The sequence below is a fragment of the Pichia kudriavzevii genome, chromosome 5 (assembly GCF_003054445.1).
Source record: "Pichia kudriavzevii chromosome 5, complete sequence".
Taxonomy (NCBI): Eukaryota; Fungi; Ascomycota; class Pichiomycetes; order Pichiales; family Pichiaceae; genus Pichia; species Pichia kudriavzevii.
Window position 1 is genome coordinate 217,917 of NC_042510.1, and position 20,404 is coordinate 238,320.

General features: G+C 38.4%; 11 protein-coding genes across 11 annotated transcripts; 5 read left to right on the forward strand and 6 right to left on the reverse strand.

The window, feature by feature from the left end:
- Positions 1-1,032: 1,032 nt before the first annotated feature.
- Positions 1,033-2,463, forward strand: C5L36_0E01100 (uncharacterized protein; the record flags this gene model as incomplete). Its single annotated transcript, XM_029467661.1, has 1 exon — positions 1,033-2,463. One exon carries the CDS (start codon positions 1,033-1,035, stop codon positions 2,461-2,463), a length of 1,431 nt encoding a protein of 476 aa, XP_029323521.1.
- Positions 2,464-2,667: 204 nt separating this feature from the next.
- On the reverse strand, positions 2,668-3,286 carry C5L36_0E01110 (uncharacterized protein; the record flags this gene model as incomplete). The annotated part of the gene is made up of 2 exons (XM_029467662.1): positions 2,668-2,898; positions 3,281-3,286. 2 exons carry the CDS (start codon positions 3,284-3,286, stop codon positions 2,668-2,670), a joined length of 237 nt encoding a protein of 78 aa, XP_029323522.1.
- Positions 3,287-3,609: 323 nt separating this feature from the next.
- On the forward strand, positions 3,610-4,203 carry C5L36_0E01120 (uncharacterized protein; the record flags this gene model as incomplete). The annotated part of the gene is made up of 1 exon (XM_029467663.1): positions 3,610-4,203. The coding sequence occupies one exon, from the start codon at positions 3,610-3,612 to the stop codon at positions 4,201-4,203; it is 594 nt and encodes a 197-aa protein (XP_029323523.1).
- A 74-nt stretch (positions 4,204-4,277) lies between these two features.
- C5L36_0E01130 (uncharacterized protein) lies at positions 4,278-7,163 on the reverse strand (the record flags this gene model as incomplete). The annotated part of the gene is made up of 1 exon (XM_029467664.1): positions 4,278-7,163. The coding sequence occupies one exon, from the start codon at positions 7,161-7,163 to the stop codon at positions 4,278-4,280; it is 2,886 nt and encodes a 961-aa protein (XP_029323524.1).
- Positions 7,164-8,277: 1,114 nt separating this feature from the next.
- Positions 8,278-9,135, reverse strand: C5L36_0E01140 (uncharacterized protein; the record flags this gene model as incomplete). Its single annotated transcript, XM_029467665.1, has 1 exon — positions 8,278-9,135. One exon carries the CDS (start codon positions 9,133-9,135, stop codon positions 8,278-8,280), a length of 858 nt encoding a protein of 285 aa, XP_029323525.1.
- Positions 9,136-9,548: 413 nt separating this feature from the next.
- C5L36_0E01150 (uncharacterized protein) lies at positions 9,549-10,985 on the forward strand (the record flags this gene model as incomplete). The annotated part of the gene is made up of 1 exon (XM_029467666.1): positions 9,549-10,985. The coding sequence occupies one exon, from the start codon at positions 9,549-9,551 to the stop codon at positions 10,983-10,985; it is 1,437 nt and encodes a 478-aa protein (XP_029323526.1).
- A 385-nt stretch (positions 10,986-11,370) lies between these two features.
- On the forward strand, positions 11,371-13,320 carry C5L36_0E01160 (uncharacterized protein; the record flags this gene model as incomplete). Its single annotated transcript, XM_029467667.1, has 1 exon — positions 11,371-13,320. One exon carries the CDS (start codon positions 11,371-11,373, stop codon positions 13,318-13,320), a length of 1,950 nt encoding a protein of 649 aa, XP_029323527.1.
- A 103-nt stretch (positions 13,321-13,423) lies between these two features.
- On the reverse strand, positions 13,424-14,518 carry C5L36_0E01170 (uncharacterized protein; the record flags this gene model as incomplete). The annotated part of the gene is made up of 1 exon (XM_029467668.1): positions 13,424-14,518. The coding sequence occupies one exon, from the start codon at positions 14,516-14,518 to the stop codon at positions 13,424-13,426; it is 1,095 nt and encodes a 364-aa protein (XP_029323528.1).
- A 250-nt stretch (positions 14,519-14,768) lies between these two features.
- C5L36_0E01180 (uncharacterized protein) lies at positions 14,769-17,513 on the reverse strand (the record flags this gene model as incomplete). Its single annotated transcript, XM_029467669.1, has 1 exon — positions 14,769-17,513. One exon carries the CDS (start codon positions 17,511-17,513, stop codon positions 14,769-14,771), a length of 2,745 nt encoding a protein of 914 aa, XP_029323529.1.
- Positions 17,514-17,763: 250 nt separating this feature from the next.
- Positions 17,764-19,284, forward strand: C5L36_0E01190 (uncharacterized protein; the record flags this gene model as incomplete). The annotated part of the gene is made up of 1 exon (XM_029467670.1): positions 17,764-19,284. One exon carries the CDS (start codon positions 17,764-17,766, stop codon positions 19,282-19,284), a length of 1,521 nt encoding a protein of 506 aa, XP_029323530.1.
- A 163-nt stretch (positions 19,285-19,447) lies between these two features.
- Positions 19,448-20,278, reverse strand: C5L36_0E01193 (uncharacterized protein; the record flags this gene model as incomplete). Its single annotated transcript, XM_029467671.1, has 1 exon — positions 19,448-20,278. One exon carries the CDS (start codon positions 20,276-20,278, stop codon positions 19,448-19,450), a length of 831 nt encoding a protein of 276 aa, XP_029323531.1.
- Positions 20,279-20,404: the final 126 nt, after the last annotated feature.

A 20,404-nucleotide genomic window follows, 5' to 3' on the forward strand; every position in this document is an offset into this window, starting at 1 on the left:
GATTTGTGAAGATACGAAGAAGGGCATTTGTGATTATAGAGGGCGAAAATGCTAAATTCTTTGTAATGTGTTTGGTGGCTTGTGCATAATGTGACAATTGAGATTTATCCACTTTATGCTGATTGGGGAATGGGATAACGTGGATTCATATGGTAATTTCTGACATATGGAGTTGGATGTGATTTTTTTTTCTACAAGTTGACGAACGAGCCGTCTAGAGATTACGAGTCCATAGACCTCATTATTTGAGGAAAACACACCGTTTCTTTGTCAGTCAATATTTACCATTTAACCATCTGTGGCTGGGAGTGAAAGCACCATTGTATGTATGGGAAACCGCTAGGACCATCCCCGGATCGACTTGTCGTTATCCAAGCAGGATCGGATCAATACAGCATAGTTCACGGAAACTCTGTATGTCGAAAGTTTTACCTTACTGTTACACAAAGGTTCCTGAACTCTTAGCCATACGGAGTGTATGTGGTTAACCTGATAGAAATTAACTGGATTCCACCTATACGCTTGCTGTCCTAACATATCTACGATATTTAGTTGACTGCTTCGCTGTTTGCATGATATGCCACCTACTCGCCGGCGTACGGAATTGGTGAATGGAATGTCTCTATATGATCTCTTATCGCAATCCGTATGTGACAAAACCATCCAAATTTAGTTCGACAACCATGCCTGTATTTATCTTCCCCTCACACATGAACAATACTAACCGCCTATACCCTCCTTTAACCTCGAATATCCGAACACCAAATCGCTTGTTGTTGAAATTACGGCGATGCGTTTCCCAATTGGGAAGGCACTTTCGCTTAGTAGATCAAGTTGATTGAAAAAGCCGACTATGACTGAATTTTTTTTTCAAAAAAAAAGAATGGATCTGCGGGGAGTAAAATTCGTTATAAGAGAGACGTCGCCGTTGCCGTTTCAGTTTCTTTTTTGTTTTCATTTCTAGTCTAAGTGTAGTTTTCTGTGTAAGCTTGAAAAGACAAACAGTACCCCAATTTATTGGCTCAAGGAAAAATGGTTAAAGATTTATCCCATCTTCTCTCTGAAGAATCTAAAGGTAGAGAACCATCTCGTTTAAAGGTTGCTTTTAAATATTATGGTAAGGATAATATTGTTTTCCTAGGTGGTGGTTTACCATTAGCAGATTATTTCCCATGGGAAACAATCACTGCAACTTCTCCAGCTCCTCCATTTGCTGATGGTATTGGTGCACCTCCTTCGGTCACAGGTAATGCGACCATTTCCGAAATCCATAAACACAAGGTGGAAGAGTTTGATATTCCACTGGCTAAATCGTTGCAATATGGTGCTACTCAAGGTAGCACTGAATTGGTTGATTTCTTGAAGGAACACACTCAAATGGTGCATAACGTCCCTTATGAAGAATGGGATGTTGCACTGACCATTGGTAACACCCAATCATGGGAGGCATGTATTAGAACTTTCTGTAACCCAGGTGACTCTATTTTATTAGAAGAGTTTACTTTCCCATCTGCTGTTGAATGTGCAAAGAATTTACAAGTTAACTTTGTTCCAGTTAAGATGGATGCTTATGGTATCATTCCATCAGCATTAGATGAGTTGTTAGCTAACTGGGATTCATCCAAACCATTACCAAAGCTATTGTACACTATTTGTACCGGTCAAAACCCAACCGGTTCTTCCTTGAACAATGAAAGAAGAAGGGAAATCTACAAGATTGCATGTAAATATGATTTCATTATTGTGGAAGATGAACCTTATTACTTCTTACAAATGGAAGAATACAAACAAGGTGCAGAATCTTCTGTCAAGTCTCAAACCCACGAAGAATTCTTATCTGCGTTAGTTAAGTCTTTTATCTCTATGGATGTTGAAGGTAGAGTTCTGCGTTTAGATTCTTTGTCCAAGGTTTTAGCCCCAGGTTCAAGAATTGGATGGATTGTTGGTCAAAAACCTTTGCTAGAAAGATTCATCAGATTACACGAAGTTTCCATCCAAGCACCTTCTGGTTTTTCCCAATCTATTGTCCAAGGTCTTTTGGCAAGATGGGGCCAATCTGGTTACATTGATTGGTTAATTGCATTAAGAAAAGAATACACTATTAAGAGAGATTTCACAATCAAATGTTTAGAGAAGAATATGCCTAAGGAAGTTGTTTCCTGGACCCCCCCAATTGCCGGTATGTTCTTCACTATTACTATCGATGCGTCCAAACATCCAAAGTTCGAAGAATTTGGAAAGGATCCATTGAAGATCGAAGATGCAGTCTACGAACATGGTTTGAAGGAAGGTTGTTTGATGATTCCTGGTTCTTGGTTCTTGGCTCCTAATGCTGAAAAGTCAAAGGAACCACACTTCTTTTTTAGGGGCACTTATGCTGCTGTTCCATTGGAAACATTGGGCGTTGGTTTAGAAAGATTTGCGAAGGCTATTAGAGCGGAATTTGGTTTACCAGCAAACTAAACCTTCTCCTTTCTTTTATAAAGTTTTTATTGTATTCAGGAACTCTGATTTTATTTTGTAGATATTTAAAGATTATAGATTAATCCCAAAAAAAAAAAGAGAAACTGCTTTGACAATCGACAAGGTTCAGAATGGTTTATTAATTCTTGATTAAAAATTTTTTTATCCATAAACTAACTATACAGTTTTTTTAGTTAACTAGATTTAAACTTGGGTAACCTTAAGGGTTGGTGGTAAAGCTTGGACAAGCTTCTTTGCCTTACCTTCATCGTTAACGATTAAGGTGTATAAGTACTTAGTACCTCTAACCTTGAACTTGGTTTGGTTGACCTTCTTACCGTTAGACTTGGAGATGGTGTGAGTCTTGATGGTTGCAGTCTTGACGTCAGATCTTCTTGCTAATTCAACGAATTGCTTAATGTCGGTGATTTCTCTCTACAATAAAATAGGGACGGAGGAGTGATATGTTAGTATTTATTCCTGTAATTTTCTTTTCATTTGTTCATACATCTTGTTTTGAACTTGTGATAGTGACATCTTGATTTTGGCTGAAAAGATTTAAACCTCCAGAACAAACTTTATCTAGCAGTATCTGCATGTTTCCTTCCATCTGGTACAAACAGCTTAACAATTTCTAGGTTGACATGCTCTTTTATGCTCTAATTTGAATGTTACCAAATTATGTATTTTTGTATTTCTACAAGTTATGTTTGATATCTTTCTTTCTCCTTAGATCCTTCTCTATTTTCGTAATCACAGCCCTAGTCAAATTCACAATATTTCAAAATGTAATAATCTAGTTTGTTATAGTACATACAGCCATTGTGATATAATAAGATAGGTTACTTTTCAGGAGATTTCAAAAAGGTGTATTTTAATATAATCACAATAATTTCATTCACATGTAGTAGTGAAATTCGTATTCCCACGCAGTGAAAACCCTATGCTCGGCCTAGTTGAGAAAAAAAAAAGCACGAGTTTCATCTAAGGCGAAAAGGGAAAAAAGGGCTGAACTTTTGAAAAGTAACCCTAATTACACACACGTGACCTATTTAGCTAGTAATACTTTTTTTGCATATTATTTGCCTGGAGGCTTGGTATATAGTTACCTGAATATACCTCTTATTACATGCTGGTGTCTAAACCATGTTTAAGAAAAGAAAAGTTAAAGGGACTTCTGAGAAAAGAAAGAGGGAAGACAACAGTAAAGAAATTGTAGAACAGGATGATTGTCATAATGTACAGCTTGAGTTGGATCCTCGGATAATAAACAGGGCAAAAACGATAGTTGAAACAGATGATTCGATTCCACAAAAGGAGAAGGAGGAGGAGGAGGAGCAATCTGATTTACCACTTCTATCCAAGAGGCCCAAAAAGGATGATTTATTTTGTCCTGACTTAAATATCCAGGAACAGCATCAGAAGCTTCATGAGAATGAAAAGCAGTTGCTAAATTCCAAGAAACTCCAAGAGAAAGATGCAAATGGCGACAAGATCTACGCCGGTAGGATCAGAACTCAGTCCCGGAAGGAGGTGCTGGTGAAACCTGTTAGTACACACGTCAAGGAGAATTACATTATGGATTATCAACGTGATGTGTGTAAAGACTTTCTAAAGTTTGGTTATTGTGGGTTTGGAGACACATGTAAGTTTTTGCATGTTAGAGACGAATTTAAGAAAAATGAAAGACCAGTGATTAAAGAATGGGAAGAAGCTGCTAAAAAGAGAAGGAAGTTTTAGAAAGACATGCATGCGGTATATTTATCTGTACAATATAATACTATGTAAAATTATTCTACAAAATGGAGAAGGATCTATAAATTTTCATACCTCTTATTGATACACTGGTCAACAACCTCATTCAATGAGACCAAACTCTTTCTAACAGATTCAATCACTTGTTTGTCATTTGTTAAACCCGACGCTTCAAAGTCAGGGTCACGCATAATTCTGGATATAACTAACGAGAATAGTCTATCCTTAGTGATGGATAAACTAGCCGATGTTGTAAGCTGAAGTAATTTGATATACCAGTTATCAAATACCTCAATCCAAGCTTCCAAACCCAGATCATATGTGTATATACACTTCTTGTCACTGTGGCTAATCACAACCAGAGGACACGCGTTGTCTCTCATCAACAAAGATTCTACAACTGTATCTAACTCAATTCTCTTTCTACTTTCGGTAACAGTAGAGTGCATATTTATTAGTGGTGCCAAGCTTAAGTTTTCAACAATTGATTTACCACTCAAGTATCCATTCTTCATGTTCTTGAACTCCCAAGAATTAATCATCCCATTTTCACAAACACTTAGAACTTTGGGACCGTGACATATTAATTTCACCACGTTCGATCCAAGTTCAACTGTAGAGCAAATTTGCCGACCTGTTGCCGAAATTATTAATATGCGACCATTTTCAGTTCCTAGACACCAGTAGTCAATATCATCAACGCTGGAGTCAGCAATTGCCGATACTTTGTGATTGAGAAAGAATTCCCAGTTAGGTCGTGATCTCGACTTTGTGATCAATCTAGAGAGAGAGTCCAATTCACTCCAATTTTTATCAGGAATGTTATGATTTGTATTGGTATACTTATACTCATTATTATACTCAAATCTGGCTTCCAAAACTTGATCTTTTGAATTGCTTGTTTCAATTATAACTTCATCATTTGCAAACTTTTCACCATATATAGTGATGGGATTAACAATAGCATTTTTGAGCCAGGATGGACAAGCTGTTTTTCTTCTTTTTGTTTGGTATCCATCGTACGTGTGATGGAAGTTACCATTTCTTTTATGGTCAAATCCGTTTGTTTTCGCCTTTGATTTTGAGCTTGGAGGTTTGTGCTGATTTGTTTCAGCTATGTAATCAACTGCATTTTCCGAATTCTCGGCTTCTACATCATCATCAGCAATCCTGGCACGCAAGGAGGAAACTAAGGTAGACAATCCGCTCTTTGGAAGGGAGGGGAAAGGCACGGCCATTATCTGCGATAGGTCGGTTCTCTTTTTTGCATTTATCTGTTTTAGCGTTGAAGCATTAGATGAAGTGAATTGGATACGTGTTGTATTACCAGAGTTGGATGAGTTAGCGGATATCAGCATAGGTGCAACCCTTTTTTTCCCCGATTTTGTAATTGTAACTTTCTGTGTTCTTAGAGAAAGGGTGTTCTCCCTAGAGATTTTAGATTCCGGTTTTGGTTGTTGTGGCTGCACCTGTTGGATTTTTGCAACTGGCATTTGTTTGTTTGGATGTTTTTTGGATCGTGGAATAAGGATGTTCATTTTAACATTATTTGGCTCTTGTTTCGAAGTCTGTGAATCCATTGATCTCTCATGCAACATTGACTTCTTTTTATCAACTCGATCTGATTCACTAAGGCTGCCTTCAACGAGGCCTCTTTTGGCTGCATATTCTTCCAACTTCAATTGTTCCACGCTTTCCGGGAAGTACATATCACGATCTTTACCATATCTGATTAAAGCCTTATTATTTTCTTCCAAGGGAACAACATTACCCAGTTCTCCTTCATCAAAAAATAAGGATATTATGTTACCGTCCAATCCGCAAATGAAAACACTTAGTCCATTGGGATTCCAAGCAACATCTGTTAAAGATTTTTTCGACACTTCTGTAATTACAGCCAATGGTGTAGCACATTTAGAGCTCCATAATGCTATAGACCTATCTTGTCCTGTAGTAATGAGTACTGTCTCAGTCGATAGTGTGTCTTTATCGTTAAATGTAGGATCATATAATCTTGGAGAGAAAGAACATACCTCACACGGTAATCTGTGTCCAATTAAGCTTAGTTCGTTCTCCCAGCTACCCCTCTTAATAACAACATTTGCATTGACTCCTTCATTCATACCATTAGGAGCTGCAATATACAACCCGTCAGGACTCCACGAGGATCGGCGGAAATAGGTTGTCAATGGCGATTTAGCAAATGGTTCATAGATGACATGCTCAACAACAAAATCAATATCATTACCATTTGATTCGATGTTTAGACTTTTCCGATACCTGAAAATACGCATGGAACGATCGTCCGACATGGTTGCAAAATATTTACCTGCTGGATCAAATATCACACCTTTAACATGGCTCTGATGGATATCGAACCTCTTGATTTTCTCAAACGTCATACCGTTCCATACAACAATAGATCTGTCCAATCCAACCGTGACTAAAATCGACGAGTCTGGAGCCCAGGCCATATCCTGAACATCATTGTCATGGGCTACTAGTCTTTTCCGTACCGTCCAATGCTCCAAATCAGACTCATTCAACTCATTTTGATTGCCCTCAAATATCGGATCATCCGCCAGCTCGTTTCGATGCATCGACATAATTTTGGTCTTCTCCTCGTCTTTCTCCCATATCAAAACAAGTTTATCATCCGATCCCGATGCAAGAAACCGCCCATTGGGAGAAAACCTAACACATGTGATTGCACCTTGGTGCCTTGTCATTGAGGATAATGGTCTACACTCATTTGGGTTCAAAACAGCGTTTCTGTCTTCTTTCTCTTTGTATTTGTCAAGAGTATCGATAGACCATATTTTGACTTTACCATCCAATCCACCTGTAGCCAACCTCGATCCGTCTGGAGATACCGACACAGAGTAGATTTCAAACGTCCTGGGCCCTTCTGTATGCTTAACCCAAGGGAATTTCACAACTCGCATTGGCTACTGTCTTGCTTCTCTTCTTAATACCAATTTTCATTTTTTCAGGTCATGATATCTTTAAAATACAGTCAAGTTTTGAAACATCCTGAAGTGCAACCTTTTCGTCATTTATTGAGCGCGAAGTAGTCACATAAAGTAACTTTCTATGTTATTTCATAGCCAAATGGTGAAGGACCAAATCAAATTGGCCCTTTTCACGCTGCCACAACAACACAATCGCACATGTAGAATAACTAGCTTCTATTATAAAGGACAAAATACAGAGTTGAAAAAATAGCTTATAAAAATACTATGGAATGTACATCCCAGCAAAAACTTAGTCCAAATACACAATTCAACTTACCCGGTACGTGTTTGCTACACTCTGCAATTGATCAAATCGGCATCCAATTCATTCGCAGTAACCAGTCGCAGCCTCCTCTAATAAAGTGAGCGGCGCGCCACATGAAACGCAGTCATGGGACTGGATGTCCAGCAAGAATCAAGCACACATGAGTAAACAAGGATTGGGTAGTCTGAGTGATTTGAAAAATAATTCTTCATAAGGAACATAAACCATGGAATTATCAAGACAGAGACAATTAAGCACCCACAACTGTCTCAATGAGAACTGAAATCTGGTTGGAGGAGAGGATATAACAATGATGGACATGTGAAGGAAAAAAAATCAAATGAAATAACAAAAAATATAAGAAAAAATAACCATATGAACAAATGAAAACTCAGAGGAAAAAAAAAACCCAAATAAAAAACAACAGTAAAGATAACAATTTTGATTAGATGAAATGGATATAATCACAATCAATTGAAATAAAAAAAAACAAAGATCAGATAGGAAAAAAACCTCTTCTAAGTCATTATAAACTCTTCAAGGTCAAATGGGGCGTTGTTAATATCGGTTGTTAATGGTGCTGCCGACCATTATATATGCTAATATTGAAAAATGAAAAAAACTAGGTAAACTGGGAATAGCAAGTCGAAAAAATGGGTTTGAGACATACACACACAAGCCAGTCAGTTAGTCATTCAGCCAATTAAACCCTCTCCCAAGGGAATCATAGTGTGACAAACCCATTCTATTCCTTCAATACCTAGTCAATCTTCAATTTCATCAACATATAATCCTGAACGTATGCATTACTGCTGAATGCACACTGTTAAACAAACCGATATTACCCATAGAACTACCAACTTCTAATCCTTTGAAATTTGGGTCTTCAAAATCATGGTCATTTGTTGAAGAATCAGTTGTAAAATCTGGTTCTAAATAATTCAAGAAATCCATGTTACTTTCCGTGGTGAACAAATTCATCTCGTCGTTGCCATTCAAAGGAGTTGTAGGATTCGATGCATCCCCGCTGGAGAGAGGGGGTGATGGAGAAGAATATGAAGATAAAAGAGGTAAATCGTCGTTACATGGAGGTGTCAATATATCAAGATTCAAATCATCATTATTGAGCAAACCTACATTGACAACTTCCTCATTTTCTTCCTTCTTAATTTCAACTCTTTGCTTCTTGTTAATAGGCTCTTGAAATGAATAGTTTGGAGAATTCTTTTCTTTATTGTTTCCATTTTGTCCATTTTGTCCATTTTTATTACTATTGGAGTTCTTTAGACTTCTTTCTTCCTCAAAGGATAATACCAAACCTTCTGGTCTTTGGACCATATCAATCAAATCGAAATCACATTTTGAATCAGATAATTTTTCAAGTAAACACTCCTGTCTTTTGAATAATTCTTGAAGATTGGCTTCCAAGGAAACCACATATGATTCCAAATTCTCAACATGTTTCCTTTTCTTCTCACGAGACGCGTGTGCCGCCTTTCTGTTTCTGAGAATTCTTTCAACTCTGCGTTGTTCCTTTTCAGCATCTGTTCTTGCTCTTTTTCTTGGCGGCAAACTCCCAGACACAGAATGTGCCGGTGAAGATGCTGCTGATGGCGTGTTCGAGGAGGGAGAGGACATTTTTTTTTTCTGACAATAGCTGACTAACTGACTGGCTTATCTAATGTATAATAGTGCCTGTCAAACAGGAACAAAGGGAAATCAACAGAGACAGACGAAATTGCCGACAACCACCGAAGGGGACGGGGGATCCCTTCTCCTTTTATACTTTCCAAACGCGCTTGCCAAAAATAGGCTTTTTTTCTTAATTCGCTTATTCCATGCAGCCAATTTTTTCGTGGGCAAATTTGAAAACGGCATTTCGCTTACGAAATTGGCTACATGAATAAAGTAATTTCAAATTGAGAAGGAGAGAATCTGCATAATTGATCTTTTTAGGATGGAGTTTTACACTGTGGTAGAAATTTTCAACTATCTTCTAAATTAGGTTGTTCTAATAAGGTCAGTTTATTTCTTTCTCTCTATTTGAGCACATGTCACAGTCGCCAGTGTCCAAGTCAGTGTCCAAGTCAGAACCTGTGCTGGAGAAGCAAGGCACGTCTCCAGCAGGGGATTCTGTAGAGGCGGAGATTAATGGGGAGGTTGCATACGACGAAGATGATATGCCAATTCCGCAAGGTATTGTATCTGTGAACGAAGGACAACTAGAGCAAAACGAGTCTCTTGACTTGAATTTAGACAATGCAAACAACCAGATTTGGCTGGTGAGGTTGACTCCACAATTAGCGGAGTTATGGAAAAATGACGAATTTTTGGACGGCCAGTTGTTAGGTAATATAAAGATCCCCCAAAACTCGATAGTGAAGCCAAACCGTAATGGCAATAGCAATGGCAATGTTAACCAAAGAGGTACAAGTGCTAAGAGCAACAAGATTTTGCTAGAATTGAACACCGATATAGAAGAACACCGTAAGTTGGATAAGGAATACGAATTAAGGCTCTTGAAACAAGTTGTGGAAAACGAATATGCATTCAGTGAGTCTCAGTTCCGTCAGTTCAGACAGAGGTTGATGTACAGAACCCAAGTTGTGAATTTGCCAGCCCAACCGAAAATGAGAACCTTGAACAAGGAAGCCTTGAACCATGAGGCTTCATGGACGCGGAAGGTTAGAAACTACAGGAAGGAGGCCCAGTATAGGGAAATGAGGGCAAATGACCCAACCTATCAGTCCAAGAGGAACGAAAGTGGTATTGGTACAACAGAGCTATCAGATGATGAATCAGATACAAAACGACGTGGTCGTCGTTCCGCCAAGTTTGAAAAATTTGAAAAATTCAGGAAGTTCATACCGTATGCAAAGACAATCCCTAAGAAGACAGAACTAGTTGGTAAGATTGTGCACGAATGTCAAGTTATTCCTACGCAGTTAGCCGGTGACAATAAATTGAGGATGATTGAACAACGGAAAAGACTGAATCAAATGGTTAAGCGTAAGACTATCAACTATCTCAAATCTGAGAGAGTTGGTTTGATGCATGGTAGGGCAACTCCAAATATTCAAACAGGTTCTACCATCACGTTGTCCAAGGAACTGGCTATGAAGAAAGAAGCCGCAAAGCAAGAAGGCCGTTCTGCTAGAATGGATCGTGACACTTTGATGAACGTCCTCTTCAGATTATTCAATGAATATGAATATTGGACAATGAAGGGCCTTCGAGAAAAGACAAACCAGCCAGAGGCGTATTTGAAGGAATGCCTTGAAAGTGTTGCAGTCATGGAACGTAAAGGTCCGTATGCCTTAAAATGGAGGTTGAAGGATGAATATCGTAAATCCATCAGTGTTGAAAAGAAAGCCATTCACGGCTCAATCGATGAAGACGAGGGCGACAATAGCCAAAAGGGCAGAGGCAAAGACGATGAAGAAGATCAAGATGAAGACATTGAAATGGAGGACATTGCTGCCGTGTAATTCTTTCCTCCTGTCTCCCCCTCGCCTCTTGTACTTCAGAATACCCTATTATCCAAAGGGAAACCAGACACTATATAAATTGGAATACGTGATTACACAACTAGTGAGTTTTACTGCCTTCAGAATGGGAAGTTCGGATGGAAATATAAACCTATTGTTTCTACTGTTCGTATGTATAACAACACCAAAGAAAAAAAAAATAGAGATTAATGATAAATAAATTCGTTAGTGTAATTTTCTCGTTTCCCTGTTTTCCTTAGATAATTTCTTGGGAAGACAAAAGGAGATGCTCGTGACTTCTATTGGCTTGTGGAATAGTTCTGGTAAGCCCGGTCTGACATAAACTCACTCAATTATTCAGGTTTCGGTCTTAGGTACTTCTTCAATGCCAGAAAAGGACTCCGAGGCCACAATGTCGGAATCGACCGAAAATGGGATCAATGCTTCTGTAATGAACAGCCCTTCAGAAGCAAATGACTCCAAAGAGCTATCATCCAGCCTAGGTTCAACCATATCTCATATAGTCGGTGCATTGTCTCCAGGAAATGCCACGACATCCCCAACACACACAACAATAACGACATCGACCAAAAGAGGGGAAGACGATGCAGTTCTTCAGATAGTTGAGGAAAACCAGCAAGATGATACAAACACATCGGAAACAGCTACAAAAGACAGGGCGAATGCTAATTTTATTTCTCCCGTTAAGCCCCAGCCAGGCGTAAAGTTTAATTTAAACGAAGAAATTGAAGCCTCTTTTACTGGCGTGTCGAATAAAAGTACAGATCCCATAGACATGGTCTTACCAGACTCCGTCCCTTCAGTTGAGAGCTCTCCTCAAACAGCAACAGACACCAAGAAAAATCCCGGTGTTCTAGGTGGAATTGGTGTTGCCTTAGGTTTAACCAATGAGGAAAACCACCCTGAATCAGAGAACAAGAAGAAGAAGAAAACCATTGTCAAATCGTCACCTTTGTTATCATCTACTCCTCCTACTGTAAGCAAGAGCTTGATCAAATCATACCCATTCTTAATTTTGGTTTTAAAAGCTTTAAATGTTTTGACTTGGAATGATAATTCTAATCATCTGTCTATCTTCCTAGTATTGTTTGTTTCATTAGCAATCCTCTATTATAAACCATTGATAATCTACGTTGGCCATTTATTACCTGTTCTGGCGTTATGGGTCTACTCCGAGTGCAAAAAGTATATAAAGGAATACCAAGCCGAACATCCAAGCTTGGATGATGTGATCCAAACAATGACATTAATATCGAAGAGATCAGATACACTTCTTTCTCCAATTGTTGAATTAGATTTAACTGCCGGCGATTTGAAGAGGTTATTGTTCACTACTGTTTTCTTATCTCCAGTTTATGTCGCCATCAGTTTCTTTATTTTGCCACCAAACAAGATGCTCTTGACGTTGTCTATATTGGTCTTGACATATCACTCAAAATGGTCCAAAATTACCAGGAGTCTTCTATGGAAGTCCCGTAGTTTCAGGTTGCTATGTTTTTACTTGACTGGCTTGGATTTTGAAAATTCCGGATTGTCGAAAACATCCGCCTTGTTCAATTTGAATAAGAAATTGTCCAGTAGGTTCAGTAAGCATTCGTCAAATAATGGTTCTTCATCAGATGGAAGTGTAAAATCATCAGTCAGATTCACGTACGTTATTTATGAAAACCAAAGGCGTTGGTTAGGAGTTGGCTGGACACCCAATTTGCTATCATACGAGAGAACTCCTTGGACCGACGAGTTTTTAAACGAGTCAGAATCAATTGAAACATTTGAATTACCTCAATTACCATTATCGATCGACCTTCAGGATGTGGACAGATCTGACGGCGAATTCGAAGAAGTTACGGGCACTAAGGGTATGGTTTGGAGATGGATTGATAAAACTTGGAGGCTTGATTTAACCAATGATGGTGCCATTCAACTTCCTTCTACAAAGCCTAAAACTACTGCGAACCCAAAAGATGATGATGGCTGGATTTATTATGATAATACCTGGAAGAACCCATCCACAGAAGATGGGTTTAGTAAATATACCAGAAGAAGAAGATGGATTCGGACTGCGGAATTAGTCTACATTGGTAAAGAGGAAAACGACTCACACTCCAAAAGGAATTTAAACATCACATCTGGTAAAAATGTATCCTCGGAGGAAGCAGCTAATACTAGTGTGAAATTCTCAACTTCCGAAGTCCCAACTACCGATGCTTCTGTAGATGATATATCAACAAGAAAAGGTGGTCTCAAAAGAGTAGACAGTACAGGGGAGATCAAGAAGAGGAAGAGTTTGAGATTTGAAGAACCGAGCGGATAATCTGGTGATCCCGTAATACAACCTAATATAGTCTGGAATTAAGTGGGTAGCTAAATATATATATACAGGTATCAATTTTGTTGGAACTAGATCCACACAAAGGTTATTTTATAATCTTTCTAGCATACTTCAGTTTTTCTTCTGTAGGGTTCAAAAATTTACCCGTCTTGAAGAGATATAGCAACAAAACCGTAGATGCAAATGAAAGAGAATACCAAGTGACAAGGTAGTTTAGATGGTTATTTTTGTAATCAACTCTTGGAATCTTACCTAAAGGAACACCTGCATTGATAAACTGTAAGGGGTCAAATTCTTCAGCAGTATCAAAATCTACTTCAGGAACGGGCGCTGAGCTTGTTTGTAAGTTTTTTTCGTCTTTGCTGCTTGTTTTCCAGAAGGCCCACTTAGACTTCTTTTGATGTTCAACAGCTTCTTGACTTAACTGTCCTCTTTGGAATTCGATTTCATTCTTTAGCCATTCTGGTTTATCATGGAAGTTTTGAAGGGCTTGCAAATAGATGGGTCTTGAACCTAATTCTTCGGCAATTGCATCTGCATCTAAATACTGATATAATCTAGAACCCTTCTCATGGTCCATACTGAATGTACCCTTTTGCGGTGGGACCCTGATAACGCACTCAACAGTAATTTCACCTTTTGGACAAGATAAATGCTGCAAGTTTCTCCTGTTTAAAAGGACCTTGTCATCCCTGATCCAACCCCTGTCTATCAAGACTTCGCCCCCACCATTACTTTGGACAAACGGACAAATCAAATTGTAGCCTTTAATGCCATTGTGTAGCCTAGGTCCTACAAAGACTTCTCTAGAATAATCAAAATGTCCTGTAACCAATACTTTCCGATATTCTAAGTTAGGCATATCTTCTTTGGTAATGTATTTTGGCAACGGTGCAGGCTTATACGTTAAACGGTCCTCACATTCTGCAATTAACTTGTTCTTCCATTTCAATCTCTTTGTTTGCCAAGTACCTAAAGCAAATGTGATGATTGGAGCCAAGCATAATAAGCCGAAAAATACTTTCCGACCAAATGAACCTGAGAACTCAATTCCTTGTGATAATTGTTTTTGAGACTTCATTGGATTCCAATCAACATTGTGTGTTTTCACACTGGCAAACCGTTTTTGCAATACTCCGTAGTAACGCTTCCTCAATACACCTACTCTGAAGAGCTTCATTTTCTATGATTGTTTAACGGTATTTCAGAACAGCCAGAAACCACGGATTTGAGCTTGGCCAGTCTTTAAGGAAAGCTTGGTTGAGGGTCATGAAAATTTAATCTGCAATTTTTACGTGGAACCTCCTCTGATGTTCTTTGGATTACTGATTTTGATTTATAGTATACACGATTATCAGTAGTTACTAGTTTATTTCACAACTCTACATCTCTTGCAATTATATGAAATGCATATGTGAGTTTTATGTAATTCAATGATTTAGTTTTGAAACATCCACTGCAGCTTCCCTTAGCAATTGTAGCTCAGGAACATCCCTATATCGATTGTGATCAACGATGAATTCCCAGCGCCGTCCATGCAAGCTCAAATTTTCCACCGCCTGGCTTTCCAATGCTTTCATTTCATCTCTGCTACCGTTTGCTAGCAAAAATGCATAGTAAAAAATATAAGCATCCCCTAACTTTGGATCTTTTTCTAAACATGCCTTGAAAAATTGGTTGGCACGATCCATTTTCCCCGATTTCCACAAATCCTTGGCAATAGTCAGAATAATGAGCGGGTCATCATTCGTCTTTTTTAATGCTAAAACATACATGTTTTTAAGTTGTTGCTTTGTTGCTAGTCTTATGTTGTCACTCCATAATAGAGGGGACGTTGGCACCAAGTTCAAGGCCTTAAATAGTAGCCTTTTTGCATGATCTTTGTTTCCGCTCTTCATTTCAAGCTTAATTCTCGAATGATGTAGTTTCTCGGACTTTGAGTGGCATGCTAAGGCTTGATCCAAAACTGATCTTGCTTTCAAAATGTTGTTAAGTTTTTCAAAGTACAAATCTGCCAGCGCAATAAATAGCATATCATTGTTCTTGCAATTGGTAATTCCGTCATACAGAGTCTGTTTAGACTCCTCGAGTCTTCCTAAAGAGTCTAGCAAATTGGCCTTCTCCATATATAGAGATGGACTGTCAGGGAATTTATTCAGCGCCTTGTTAATCGAATCTTGGGCAGCAGAAAGGTCTTGTAGTCTTCTTTCAAATCGTATCTTTTCAACCCAGATGTCGATAGTTGGCTCCTTCAAGGTTTTCATACAAAAGTCAAAAAGATCTTGGCATACCTGCTGCGTCCCACACCTTGATTCAAAACTTATGGCAAACAGCCACAACTTTTCACTAGCAGGGATCGCATTAAGCGCACTTGAGATAATGGTTCGTATACTTCCAGTGTCGGTGTCATACTTTAGCCTATCATTAAGATAATCCAGATAAATATCGGGGTTTTCTGGGTTGGCGGAAATTGCCAGCTCATATGCCAGAAACAACCCTTTATAGTCTCCATTATCTCTTTTCAACTTGAACAATGCATTCCATGCCTTCTCGTTACTAGAATCCCTTGATGTGATAAACATAAGGATAGAATCTGCTGTTATGAAATGGTTGTTTTCCAATTTCTTTTCCGAAAGAGCAATTAAGGTATTAAAATCTTCACTAGTGTTTTCTAGAGCTTGATAAATAATTGCACGACAAGTTAATTCATGTGAAGTGTCCTCAGATAGCTCTGCTCTCATAATCCAATCATGCAATGGACACTCGCCAGCTGTTTCAAACGATTTGGAAACATATTTCGCAATTTTCAATTCATTTGATGAGTGCTTTTCCTCTATTTCTGCTATTTTTAGCCAAATAGAGCTCACACTTTCTTTGCGGATAACTTCTGTAGATGATATTAATATTTTCATTGATTCCGTTGGTTTTTGCAAACTTGCTAAAGCTTCCCACAACCTAACCGATTGTGGAACTAGTGAAGTAGCTTTTTCTAACATTTTTATACAAACCTCAGTGTCTTTCTCATGTTTAGTAATTTCGAGCCATAAATCTTCCGAATCAGGATTCAATTCAAGTGCTTTTCGTAAAACCCTAACTTTATATATTCTATCTTGCTCCAACTCCGCTGCCTTTATCCATAACCTTACACTTTTGTGATGATACCTTATAGCGTCGGCAACAATAACTTTGCTCACAGGTATATCATCTTTATGGATTTCGAGGCTGGTTAGCCAAATTTCTTGAAATTTCGGGAACTTTTCACAACCTTCCTGAATAATTTCTTTAGCCCTTTTTATTTTATTTGCATCTAATTCAAGCTTGGCACTAGCTATCCAGTTTTGAGGATTCGTCGGATTATTTTCCCTTAATTTAGCAAACAACTTCCTTGTCCGTTTGTAGTCTCCAATATTGTACTGACTCGCCGAGGGGGCTAGTTTTTCCAGATATGCACTTTTATCAAATTCATTAATTTTTTTTTGATTCCCAATTCTAAGTTGGTTCTCTAATAGTTTCTCCTTTGTTCTAGATATTTCCAATAGGTTGACATTGCCGTCATTATCTTTGTCGTCAGGAACATTTTCATCAACTTCAACATTCGAGTAATCTAGAGCACTGTCAGTAGCACCCGCATTCTTAAGTCCCAATGCTATCATGTCTGAATTCCTGTAAAACCTTTGGTTTTGTTGAAGCTCCTCCCTAAGTCTTTTATTCTTTCTAGTAAAATCTCCTGATTCGGGTAGGTTTTCCCATTGTTCAGGCGTAACTGCAGCGAGCTCATTCTTAACTTCCTGAAACTGTTTAGAGATTTCATTAATCGAAGAACTCAAACTTTCATCTCTTGCAACTAATTTGTCTTCAATCTTATCCTTCTTGTCGTCTGTCATCAACTTTCGCCTCTTAGTCTTCTTATTTTCTAGGTATTTCTCTAGGTCATCATAGATTTTATCAGCTTCCAAATCTTCCTTATCATAGGAATGTACTGATATCTCATTTGGTTTATCGGCATCTTTGAATTGGTCAGCATCCGTTTCACTAACGCCATCAATTGCTGATGTTACGGGTACTCTATTGGGAGCACGAAAGCCACCAGATGTGGCAAAACCAGTTGCTCCTCTTCCAATTCCAGGAATATATCCAGGAGGAGGCTTTTGATCAAGAAACGCCTTTCTTTCCATGTCTGTCTCGATAAGTCTTACTTGTTATTGATTCATATTCACTTGCAAATTACAATGCACTACAAAATACATCATCTCATTTACAAATGCTGGCTGTGAAACCTCATTACATGTCAATTTTTTCTCTTTTTAGTTTCAAAAATTTTTCAGGGCTGATTTTATTTAGCTGGTACTTTTTTTTTTTCTAGTTGTCACTCCTGAATGGGTCTATAGATAGTTTTGGAGTCTGTATCCTAACCAACCCCGAGAAATGTCCAAAAGAAGTGCGTCTGAGATTGTCGAGAACATTGAAGATGTCAAAAAGCATACTTCTGCCAAACCAGTTGATGTTGAAATGGCAGGTGAAGATGATTATGCCCAACAATTAGGAATAGAAGGTGAAATGGAGAATTTATCAGGTGATGATTATGAATCTGAAGGTGAGATTATCGAATTAGATCATTCTGATACTGAACTGGATGGCGCAATTGATGCAGATGGATTGATTGAAAAGGCCAAGCAAGCCGAAGAAAAGGAATCCGAAGAGACCTTGTATTTACCACATAGATCTAGACCGTTAGGACCAGATGAAGTTTTAGAAGCGGATCCAACAGTATACGAGATGTTACACAATGTTAATATGCCATGGCCATGCTTAACTTTAGATATTTTGCCGGATAGATATGGTGATGAAAGAAGAAGTTATCCAGCAAAAATGTATTTGACAACTGCCACTCAAGCTTCCAAAGCCAAGGACAATGAAATGATAGTTATGAAACTATCATCACTAGCAAAGACTTTGGCTAAATCTGAAGACGAAGATGACGATGTTGATGAGGACGATGAAGACGAAGATTACGACCCAATCTTGGAGAGTGAAACCTTACCTTTGAAACATACCACAAATAGGATTAGAGTTAATCCATGGGCTGCAAAGACAAACGAATACTTGACAGCAACTATGTCCGAAAGTGGAGAAGTTTACATTTTTGATATCTCTTCTCAATTTAAGGCTTTTGATACACCAGGTTACGTGATCCCCAAACAAAGTAAGAGGCCACTTCATATTATTAAAAACCATGGTAATGTTGAAGGTTACGGTTTAGACTGGTCGTCAACCGAAGATGGCTCTTTGTTGTCCGGTGATGTTACCGGTCGGATTTATTATACACATAGAAACAATAGTAAGTGGGTCACCGAAAAAAACCCTTACCAAGTCAACGATGCATCAATTGAAGATATCCAATGGTCAAAGTCAGAAAAAACTGTGTTTGCGACTGCTGGTACTGATGGTTACGTCAGAATATGGGATACTAGATCTAAGAAGCATAAGCCTGCATTGAGTGTCGTTGCATCTCAGAGTGACGTTAATGTTATTTCTTGGTGTGATAGAATTGATTATTTATTAGCTTCAGGTCATGACGATGGTACGTGGGGTGTCTGGGATTTAAGAAACTTCCAACCGAACACACAACCTACACCTGTTGTTTCCTACGATTTCCATAAATCTCCAATCACATCTATTGCATTCAACCCATTGGATGAATCAATCGTTGCAGTTTCATCTGAAGATAATACAGTGACGTTGTGGGACTTGGCGGTTGAAGCTGATGATGAAGAAATCACTCAGCAAAGGAACGACACAAAGGAGTTAAATGATATTCCTCCACAGCTATTGTTTGTTCACTGGCAAAAAGACGTTAAAGATGTCAGATGGCACAAACAATTACCAGGTACACTAGTGAGTACAGGTACTGATGGTTTAAATATTTGGAAAACTATTTCTGTTTAAAATGCGCTATGTATGACCTTTTTCTTCCCCATCACACTTCCCGTTTCTCTTTCTAATATGCATCTCTGTATTTTAATATGTATTATTGTACCCCTTTACCAGATCGGCCAAATAAGTTAAAATGAAAAAAAAAACTAACCATAATATAAATACATATCAGATGTTAAGAAATGGAATCGTAGTGTTCCCGATTGTATCTCATATTTTCTTCGACAATCCTTAGTTGTTCGTTTGCTTCCGTTAAGGCGGTCGGGTATTTCCATTGATAGTATAAGCACATCATCAGTAAAGTACACTGGAGAAGAGCTGCCATTAAATATGGTAACCAAGAGCTCCAATTTGAATTTGGTTGCGAGAACAAGCTATAGGACCAAATAAACCCACCAGGGGTTTGTAGGTACATCATCGGAATCGACAACGAGCCCGCATGTTTTAATAAGTATGTAGTTCTCATCTGAGGGTAGTACTGTATAATGGCACAAAGGGTGGATAGTAAACCAAAAAAGTTACCTAAGCGATATACATAGGACATATCACCAAACGTTAAAAACAGCCAGTACACGCCCAAGCAACCAACACCAAACAATAAAAATATGTTAAATCTATTCTTTAGTTTTGATAGTTCCCGATTCGATTGTCTCAACGAGCCTCCTGTGGCAAAAACACACAAGACAAATATCAATATGTATCCTGCTGCCTGTAATAGTATTTGGATGAACCCAGTGAGAGAGTTGCTGCATTGGAACGCGTTCAATCCATTTAAACAACAATGTCTTGCCAGTGTAGTGAATATGTATATGTTGAGAAGTGCACTATATGCCGATACAGAGCCAAGAAGTAAGAAGTCTGGAGATAAACCTTCACTTGACCTCCTATTGATGATCTTAACATGCTGGGGAATATAGGAAGCAAAAATTCCAATGGCCAGTCCAATGTTGATGATAAACGTCCCCAGCTGTGGATCCTCGTAGACTGCGCATTGAAGTTCCGACATTTTTCGTTTAGGTGCCCATGTATAACAATACAAGTATAAATTGATGCCTCCTACCTATGTTTGTTTGTGTTGATTTGATCTCCTTATCCACTACAAGCCATACATTCCGGAGTGATACACCCATCT